General features: G+C 42.3%; 1 protein-coding gene across 1 annotated transcript in view; it reads right to left on the bottom strand.

Annotated features, from left to right (window-relative positions):
* The window catches only part of LOC143291240 (uncharacterized), a 63,807-nt gene that overhangs the window by 32,712 nt on the left and 20,069 nt on the right, over positions 1-11,026 (bottom strand). The window contains exons 4-5 of the mRNA XM_076601025.1: positions 3,606-3,690; positions 2,506-2,572 (exon numbers count right to left, since the gene is read on the bottom strand). Coding sequence (XP_076457140.1) covers positions 2,506-2,572; positions 3,606-3,690 — 152 coding nt within the window. The remainder of the gene's footprint in view (positions 1-2,505; positions 2,573-3,605; positions 3,691-11,026) is intronic.

Raw genomic sequence — 11,026 nt, 5'->3', positions numbered from 1 at the left:
TCCATGAATAAATTATCGAAATGAAGGAAAAAAACACACAAAAAACAAACATCTACAGAAACAACAACTAAGAAAAATAGATACAACATTCTAGATTAGTTTTAACTACAAAGCAACAGTCCTGTACTATGACACAGCCAGACGTACAGGGGCAAAAAATCGGAGGATGGAAAAGATTAAAGTGGACAAGAAACAAACAAAAAAATTTGTGTTTCAGGCAGGCAATGTAATGAGATAAACAAAAACTGCTTTTATTTCCAATGCCTGAGAAAGAGTGAGGACTGAAGCGATTGGTGGTGGGAAGAAAGGAATGATAATGGAAAATAACGGAGGAGAAAGAGTCAAGAGAGGAAAGCAAATCTTTGTATATAACATTCAGCATCTAACAATTCCATCCGACAAACACACAATAATGCCACACCTGTAACCACAACCTCAAACAAAAACGCGACAAGACGATCACACCCTTCTGACTACTTTCAGAAAGCCAAAGCGACTCATCAACTATTGTAACCCGATCAGACAAAACGTAGAGCACTCACCCCTTCTGAACTAAGTTTCTAAGACTAACAGCGACCAGTCCTCTGTTTACAATGATCTCGAAGCAGTAAGAGGCACCCCCTAGGAACCACACACTCCAGTGGACTAAAGCGATACCCATCCATGCCCAACACATGGAACCTTTCGAAAAAAACTCACACCTAACCAATAATACCCACACTTCAACCACTACCATTCCACAATCCATCATCACAAGACACACACTTAAACAACCACGCTAATCCCAGGTAGTGTAACTGTACTCCTTTCTGCGGTCTCACCTACACCTGCCGAGGTGCCCTCGCTAAGGCCACCACTTCACTGGAAACCACCTCAGTACAGTCCGTCCCCCCTACCCCATCACTCCCTAACCGCTTACCTTCTACCTCATGGCAGCACCTTCTCCTCCCCCTCTTGCGACAGCAAACAAATCTTCTTTTGATTCACCAAAATGTAGATCATAACCAGGCCTGCACGCTTGTTAAGTTTCTATGGACATAAGATTGGCGACAGTGGCGATTCCTTTATCACACGACGTTCCTACACAAAATGGTATAAACCCGAATGTTCCCAAGACAGGAATTTTAATATGTTTATGCATGCAAACGCTTCATTTCGTGATGTTGTGTTCACTTTCGAATTTAGTAAAATTTCCAAAATAAGACTACAATCTTACTTACTGCAATTCTTGCTTGCTGACCCTGATGCGTATTCATTTCTTCAAAATGAATATCAAAGTGAACAGCATGGAGGGAGCAAGTTTGCAGTTCTTCCGCAAATTGGAAATAAGAATAGTATGCTCCATGTATACTAAAAAGAAAGAAAACCCAGAGTTGCCCTGAGAATGATAAGCACAAGTCCATATACTGGTTCATGTCATATCCAATACATTCACATAACTTGAATATCATTAAACATCAAAACACAGATGCTTAAAAGGAAGTAGAAAAAAAACATTAACTTTAACAAGAAAAATGACATGTAGCATAATCCTAATTCTCATGTTATCCCCAAATAAAATGATTAACTTCAAAAAGATGAAGGAAAAAAACACACAAAAAACAAACAACAAAAAAACAACAACTAAAGAATGAAAGAAGAAAACAAGCATCCAGAATTCTAGTTTTAACTACAAAGCAAAACAGTTCCTCGACTATGAGCAGCAGACAGACAGACAGACAGAGGGGCAAAAGAAGGGGAGGGGATGGAAAAGATTAACAGAAGGAGGAAACGAAACAAAACAAAACAAAATTGTGTTTCAGGCAGGCAAAGTAATGAGATAAGCAAATAAACATGCTTTTTCCACAATGCCCTGAGGAGAAAGGAGCTGAGGACAGAAGCGGATTGGGGGGTGGGAGGGGAAGACATAGAGAGATGGGTAGAGAGAGAGAGAGAGAGAGAGAGAGAGAGAGTCAGAGAGAGTGAGAGAGCAGAGATTCTTTGTATTCATACATTCATGTCATCTGAAGCAATTTTCCAATCCGACTATGAAACAGTCACCAATTCTTGCGCACCCTTGTAACCACAACCTCGAAAAGACTAACGCAGTAAGAGCGAATCACCCCCTTCTGGTACTACTTTCAGAAAGACTAAGAGCGACTCAGTCAACTATTGTTCTACACAGAACTCAGACAAACACGGTAAGAGCAAGTCACCCCCTTCTGGAACTACTTTCAGTAAGACTAACAGCGACTCAGTCACCCGCTGTTCTACAAAGAACTCTGACTAACGCAGTAAGAGTGAGTCACCCCCTTCTGGAACTACTTTCAGTGAGACTAAGAGCGACTCACCCAACCACTGCTCTACACAGAACTCTTTCGAAAAAAAACTCAACAACTAAAACCAATAATAACCCAAACAGACTTCAACACCACTGTACCATTCACCACAAATCCAACATCACAAAGGACACACCACACACACACACACACGCTAATCCAGCAAGGTAGTAGTAACTGTACTCACTTTCTGCGGTCCTTGCACTCCACGACCTTGCCGAAGGTGCCCTCGCCTAAGGTGGCCACCACTTCATCTGTGGAAACACAACCTCAGTTACAGTCCGTCCTCCCACTACTCCCATCACTTCCCTAACCAGCTTGGACCTTCTACCCAGTGGCAGCAACCTTCTTCCCCCCTCTTGCCGAAGCAAACAAAAGCTTCTTGATCACTGATTCACCAAAATGTGAGATCTATAACCATGGCCTGCACGTCTTGTTCAGTTTTCTGGACATAAAGGATTGGCGGACAGTCTGGGCGATTCCTTTCTCACACGACGGTCCAACACACAAAAGGTAAAACGCCGAATTCTCTCCAACGAGCGAGGCATATTTTAATAATGTTTATGGCATGCAAACGCTTCCATTTCCGTGATGTTCGTTTTCCACTTTCAACTTTAGTAAAATTTCCAAACATAAAGACAGTACCATGATTCTTTTACTTTACTGCAATTCTTGCTTGCCTGACCCTTGAATGCTGTATTCATTTTCTTCAAAATGAAATCATGTTCAAAAAGTGAACATGGGAGGAGGGGGAAGGCAAGTTTGCAGTGCCTCCTCCGCAAATCTGGAAGATAAGAAGTTTGCTGCCACCTGTCTACTAAACAGCAGAAGCAGAAAACCCAGGCTGCCCTGTAGATGTAAGCACAAGTCATCAATCAATACTGGTCATCATTACCATCATCCAAAAGCATTCACCCATAACATTCATATCATCTCTAAACATCAAAACACGAGGGGCTAAAAGGAAAGTAAGAAAAAAAAGCTTCACTTTAAACAAGTGAAAAATGACATGTGTAGCATAACATTTCCTCTTTTCCCCAAAAAAATCATTCATCCAAAAAAGAAAAAAAAATGCATTGCTCTAAACTGACAGTCATCTTAACTAACAGCATATATCATTAATGCCAAGAAAGAATATATGCATGAAAATCTGGCCAATGGGAAGGGTGTGGGGAAGATTTAAATACATATCTGAGAATGGACTTGGGAAGGGTGGGTGAGGGGGTGGGGAGGGTGGAGGGGACGTATGGATCCTAGACAACTAAAAATTACGGAGTTGATGAGTACATCTGGCTTGCAGCACGTCGCCTTGGCGATAAATCAGGTGACCGTCCTCATCATCTTCCACACTGGCCGCACGCTCTTCCGTAGCCTGGAGGTGCCACCAGTCCGGTGCAGTCAGCCCCCGCACGCATTAGCCCCCATCACGCAAAAAGGATCGAGCCCCCCGCAACAGAGGTAGCGGAGAGGTACCATCGGCATCAGGTTGAGGTGATGTGAGCGTGTCCAGGTGGTATCATTGATTGATTGCCAGTGACGGCAGGCCAGATATGTACGATAAAGACAGGCAAGGGTATGGCTAAGGTCAAGATTGTGTTCACATTCAAGGTTATTATTGGCTGGTGCGTGACGGCAATGCGCATCGCCACGCACCACACGTCACGCCACAATGCAAACAACTCCACACAGGACGAGGACAACATGCAATCTCACACACTGGATGGATGGCACACTTTCACAAAACGTCTTTACATGGACTGAAACCCAGACATGTACCAACACTGGACAGATGACTGATGCACAGCACACAAGCAAAACTTCATTTCAATGGAATACACAGGAAACATTTTTTTTTGCACAAGCACAAGGATGATGGTACTACAAATGGAATGGTTCTGTCGATGGTATGACAAATGATACTTAATATACACTGATATAGCTGATGATTTTAAAATAATGATATGTTAAGATTACTCAATTAGTCAACATGTTGTTTGATTACATTGTAATGAGCAATGCCAGATAACTGTAATCATGAAAACAACAACAACAACAACAAAACAAAACAAACCCCCCCAAAAAAAACAAACAAACAAAAACAACAACAGAGATGTGCTATTACATTAAAATGGATGGCTCATACCCATAGTGAAGTTGATGACGGTGATGATGATGATGATGATAATGATAATACTAGTAGTCAATTATTGTAATTTGAATGTATGTATGTTACATTACCTTGCAGAAAACAAACTAGCAATCTTTAATCAAGCCTAAGGTTACTTTTATCTTCAAGCAATTATTGAAAAATTTATATTGAAAAAAAAAAAAAAAAAGATCAAAAAGAGAAATTCTTTAAAAGTGAAGAAATAAAAATATAGATTATATTTCAAAAGTTAGAACATGACTCAGGAAGGAAGATTTCTGATCAAAACTGCAAATTGTATCAGGAAATGGCTGCCACAAAGGCCACACACTATGGCTCAAAATAATGATCAAAGACACATATCAAGGGCATTTCATAATAACAGCATATCTGCAATAGCCTTCGTTTTTGTTCATAACCATTGTCTGATAAAGCAGCAAACAACTAACCGCACACAAATGACTAACTGCACACACAGAAAATACCTATGCAGGTGGGATGAGTCAGCATCAACAGTGCACAAATGGGAACCTGGAAGTGACTTGTACAGTCACACATTCATAACCAATGGAGCTCAACATAGAGTATATCAAATATCGGTTTAAAAAAAATATATAAATAAAATAAAATAAAATAAAAATAACCCCCCCAATAAATTTATAAATATGCAGCAAGAATCTGTCCCAGAAACTAAAAAAATAAATATATATATATATACTTCACCAGCTACCCACTCCATCTCAACATTTGTTTGCAGAAAGCCAAAATCAGTGAGTGAAAATGAAAATGCAACAACCAGAAAAGAGACTTTAAAATAAATAAATAAATACAAGGGGGGAGGAGGGGAGAGGGGGGGGGGGGTCCATCAGGCATGTGAACTCTGTTTGCCAGCTGACAGAAGACATGATGGGTGAGCTAGACTGACTTTCGTGCGAAGGAAGAGCTTGTGGCCAGGATCCTGGGGGCCTCTGAATTAACCGAAGTCTGTCTCAATACTTAAAACACGTATAAAAACAACAACAATTACTTAAAAAGACAACAACAAAACATACACACACAAAAAAACAAAACCAAACCCACACGAACTGGAAAAAAAAAAAAAAAAAAAAAGCCCTCGGCAAAGCCCCAATACAGAAATCTATACAGAAACACTCCTACCCAAGTATGAGAAGAGGAAGTCCCCAACACAAGAGGTCCTCCCAAAACAAGGTTCCCAAAGCCTGACAAGTTTCCAAAGGAAAAAAACAAAAAAATGCCCTCACTTCCTGTAGTTGTGATCTAACTATGTATACCCCTCCCCCTTACAGAGGTCCTGGAAAGATCCACATGAGCCCCCCCCCACCTTTGGAGCTATTCATTTATCATCACCATTGTTTTGCTCTCTTCAGCTCTGTGTACACAGTAGTTCTCTTCATTCATACCACTGCTTTTCACGGTTGCATCTTCACTTTTCAGTTTCACTTCTTGATGGACTCTGGCTGAACTAGAGTCAAAAGACAAGAGCCAACAGCTGGTATTTCTGGAACACACTCTGGCTGCAGGTGATTAGTTTCTTTATCTCTCCCCCCCCCCCCCCCCCCTTCTTGTGTCTGGAAGTCAGGAAACATAACCCAAAGTTATTCTTTCTTTCCCTTGATCAACAACATCTTGTATCAAAAGTTTTGTTTGTTTGTTTGGGTTTTTTTGGGTGGGGGGTGGGGGTGGGGAGTTGCAAATCCAAAGAATTTTTTTTTTTTTTTTTAAACAAGAAAAAGAGTGTTACTGTTACAAACTTATAACACTCTAAGGAGAGCCCAATCATAAGAACTTGCACTTCTTCAAAGCAGTGCTGTAGAAAACAACAAAAACCACAATACAGTTTGGCCCTGCCATATTCGAAAAATACCTTTGCTTTATTTATTTCATCTTTTGTTTCTTTCATTTTAAAATCTTATTTGTTAAAAAAAAAAAAAAAAAAAAAAAAAAAAAACTTGAACAATAAGAAATACAGCAGGAGAATCCTTCCTTCCTCCAACAAGGTAATGAATTCTCTCAATCTTTCAAAGACTTGCATGGCTGTAGCCAGACAAAAGCATCTTCAACATTTTGAACTAGCAGGACACATGATGAATGTAAGTACCGAGTTGAGCACCACTGGAGACAGGGAAAACATGCATCCATCCAGGAACCAACTTAAAATACAACACGACACACACACACAACAAAACCAAAACGCTTGCAATACACCTACACGAACAATAAAAATCCAAGACTCTAAAATATCATACATGAAGTGCACTCACGCAGACACAGACACACACATGCATGCGCACGCACACACACACACGCACGCATGCACACACACACACACTCACACATACACACACAAAGGCAGGCACATTTGTGTGTACACACACGCACACACTCCTGGAAAAGGTGACAAATATATATATAAAAAAACAACAAAAAAACATACTTGAAATGTTTCAGTAATTACAGACACCACAGACAACAAGACACTATAATGAATGAACTGTGCAAGAAAAGAATGAGAGAAATAACTGTTGTTGGAAGAATTCTGCAAAACACAGAAAACAAAGAAAATTATCTTCATATTTCATCACATTACAAGCATGAATCATATGATTCTCATTAACCAATCCCACACAAGAATAATCAACCTGAATACTGCATCATTTAATATACTTTAGTGATAGGATATATTATTATTATTAAAAAAAAAAAAATCCAAAAAAAATCCAAAAAAAAAATCCTGTAAAAGATATTTTCTCCTCCCCCCTCCCTTCCATCTTATTATCTAGATACCCATGACACCCTATTAACTTCAGGGTCCATCTACTGAATTCTTATGTGTATGGAGAATGTATCCAATTGTATTGATGACTGTGTACGCACAAATGCATGGCTTTGTGTGGGTTGTTTAACTGATTGTATGTGTAAGGGTTTATGCACATGTGTGCTTGCAGTCAGCTGTTCGTTGCATGAATGATGTAAACTAAGCAATGAAAAAAAATATGGAGAAAATCCCAAGTTTCTTAATTTTTCTTCCTTTGTTAGTTGTACCTCATAAATACAGATGGGTCTGCTGTTTGTTGGTTGATTTTGTTTTATTTTTTTTTTGTTTTCTTTATATATCTATTTCCTGATCTATTCACTCATTAAAGTGTGTGTGTGTGTGTGTGTGTGTGTGTGTGTGTGTGTGTGTGTGTGTGTGTGTGTGTGTGTTTAACAGCAGCAAATATTTTTTGGAGACTTGGATTGTCTCCATTACTTTAATTAAGTAACGCCTCATGCCATGAAATATTTTTGTGGATCATGTGAACAAAGCAGGATAGGATAGGCTGTCATTTTCATTGATCAGCTGCATAACCCAAGAGCCAGGGTTGGGACAGTTCAAGGTTCTAGTGACCCCCTCCCCTCCCCTCCCCACGTTCTCTGCCCCCCCCCCCCTCCCTAAACAAAAGACAGGTGAAGTAAAGACAGATAGGCCGGGCGCCGGGTGTATTGTAATGGTGTAAGCAGCTGTGGCGAGTTCTGTTGTCCACAAGGAAGCCCTCGGCTTTTCAATGATCCCTCAAAAGTTTCCAAACGGTCTTACAGCAAACATGAGTAAGTAAACATGAGTCAACCATGACATCAAACCAGAGAGCTAGCTTTCATCCCACAGAGCAGGGGTGAAGCCTGGAACTGACTCACAGGGGAACACGAAATTTTCTCACAGGGAACAACGCAGCAGCGACGGTAAAGTTTGGCACCCGGCCACCGACATTCCTGTCTGATGCTGCTGTGTGCTGCTTGCAGCAACTTGGAAGTTGTACAATGCCTGCCAGACCCTCAACACCCCCCCAACCCCCACCCCCCTACCAACCCCCTTCCTCTTCCACGCAACTCTTCAAGGGTACTCCGACAACAACACCTCACCTCTACCACACCCCTCCTTTTACTCCTACACGCGTTTCCCCGTTGGCCTACTAGTAACTTCGCTCTTCTCTCCCTCTGTACAAAAAAACAAAAACAACTGACTCGTCTGCAGCGGGCTGTGTACTACCGTTGTGTGTGTTGACAAGTGGAATCAACTTCCACATGACAAGCAAATCAGGAACACGTGAGCATGCAACACGAACTTGCAGCCGTGTCATATTAATTCCTCTTTCACGACGGCAGACTCCCCCCCCCCTCCCTCCCCTCTCCCACAGGGGTGTCCTCCGTGAGAAAATCGAGGTCAAGAGCGTGTTGAACCTAACCCAATATCGAAACGGGAAAAGACCACTTCTGCTGACACTCTTGACCAGAAGTGCAAGTCTCAACCCCTTCAACAGCATCCAACGCTAAGCAAACAGAAAAATAATTGAACACGTTAAAAAAAAATTAAAAAAAATAAAAAATATATATATATATTTTTTTAACTTAAAAAAATCGCTGCAGCAGATGCATGCCAGCTGAATTCTATATTTAATTTTGGCATGTGGCGGCGGGACGGGGGAGGGGGGGGAACAGTTAAAATTTGCCCCACTCTGTCAGTTCCGTGCCTATCAAAACGCTGGCCGCATGCCTTCTGTGCTAGGGCTCTATTCCATTTTCTTCTTTTGTTTTCGGATGATAGACTTGCATGATAAAGACCGATCTCACTCTCTTCCTGAGACAGAAAGGGGGAAAGTATGTACAAAGGAAGGAAAACAACACAAAAACTGCCTTACACCTGCGTAGTGTGTGTGTGTGTGTGTGTGTGTGTGTTGTGTGTGTGTGTGTGTGTGTGTTTGTGCGCGCGCACGTACACTTCAGAGAGAAATGAGAGGCAGCCAGAGAGACAAACTGGCTGACAAGGGTGTGTGTGCGTGTGTGTGTGTGCGCGCGCGCAGTTATATAACGCAAATGCACGCAGGGATGAGAGGAAGGGTCGACCTGGGAAGCGCATGCGCGCACGAGAGACAGGAATCGAAGGTGGAGAATATCTTAACTACAACCTGATCCATACATGCAGGCCAAAACTGTTGAAAAACGTTTCTTTTTTTTTTTTTTTTTTTGAGGCAGTTTCCTAAATTAATGAGGCTGTGCTTGTCGCCCAGGCCATAAATCAAACCCCTGAAAACCATTTCACGATAATGAAACAGCCATACCGTCATTTTTGTATCACCATCCTATCCCTTACTTCTTACTTTCATGTATTTTTTTTGCCCCCATCTCAGCACTGTTATATTTATGCGTCCACATGATTTTTGGAACCCTTTCTGGTCTTGTACGTCATTTCAACGAACTCATTATCGTAATGTATCTGTAATGACTTGGACAGAATCAATTCTGAACATCCCGTTCTGTCTTACCATCACACCAGTCTTCAACATTTATTTTTCAAAAGCTGGTGGAGTACAAACAAGAAGATGATTAGCTTGAACTGTTCACACCTTGTGCTGTTCAAGTAGAAAAGTGGCTTGCGTTATAAGACAGACAACACACTATCTTCTCTGGTTTGGAAAAGGGTTACCTACCACTGCCTTCACCCCCCCCCCCCCCTTTCAATCAATACTATTATTACTCATGCATTACATCCACACCCCGACCCACCTCCTTTCAAAGAGGTGTACATACCCCGCCCCCCCCCCCCCTCCTTACACCTGTATTACGTTGTTCAAAGATAGTCTTCATATTACGTTCCACAGACAGACTCTAGTAACTAGGGGACGGCAGACGTGCTGCCACACCTGACAGAGCAAGTGTTGGTTTCGTTGTGACAGCCTAACGCCGGATGGCTTTGGATGCCCGCTCGGCGAAGAGAAGCAACAACGACGACAAGCAGTGCAGTTCAGGGCGGACATGGATCAACTGTCCGTCGCATGAGGTCGCGTACCCTGCTCTTGGCACTGGAAACACCTACAGAAAGGACGCACGTCTAGATCCCAGACATCTCCAGTGTGGAGCAAGAAACATGGCCGCTTCCCTCTCTCCCCCCACTTTTGCCCGACATGAAATGGAATCTCTGTGAAGCACGCAGCCTCCCCCACGTTTGGCCGCGGCTGCTTCCTTCTCCTCCCTCCCTCCCCCTTATCACTCTGCTTGTCGGGTGAGGAAGTGGGTGGGGTGGGGGTGAAGCAGACTCCTTACAAGCGTAGAACGCAAAGAAATGGTTATCACACAAAATGAATGGAAAGCTTGAGGAAGGAGCACGGAGAACAAAATGAAATAGCCTCTTAGAAAGAGCTCGTGAACATGGGTCCGATGGCTGCGTGAGAGAGAACATTCTGGATGCCCTTGTACCAGGCCTAACCTCCTCCCTGACTGGCGCATTTACATACATTATCTGATACAGCCTCCCTTCAGGGTTCCGCCTCGGGCCCCCGTCTGTTTTGATTTTCACCAACCCAACTCATCACTGCTTACCTCAAAAATATAAAGTAAAAAAAAAGGCACGGACACATTAAACTCGGCCACGACCTACCGTGTAGTTTCTACGGCGACTGAACCCATACTTGCTAGTTCCGGTGGTCGGCATATTCCTCCATTCTTTAGCAGCACCTCCAACCTCTATTCTCATGCTGGGCCTGATGCGCACGGGGCCTGGGCACGG

The sequence above is a fragment of the Babylonia areolata genome, chromosome 16 (assembly GCF_041734735.1).
Source record: "Babylonia areolata isolate BAREFJ2019XMU chromosome 16, ASM4173473v1, whole genome shotgun sequence".
Taxonomy (NCBI): domain Eukaryota; kingdom Metazoa; phylum Mollusca; class Gastropoda; order Neogastropoda; family Buccinidae; genus Babylonia; species Babylonia areolata.
The sequence above is the reverse complement of the archived record's forward strand: the minus strand, read 5'-3'. Positions and strand labels throughout refer to the sequence as shown.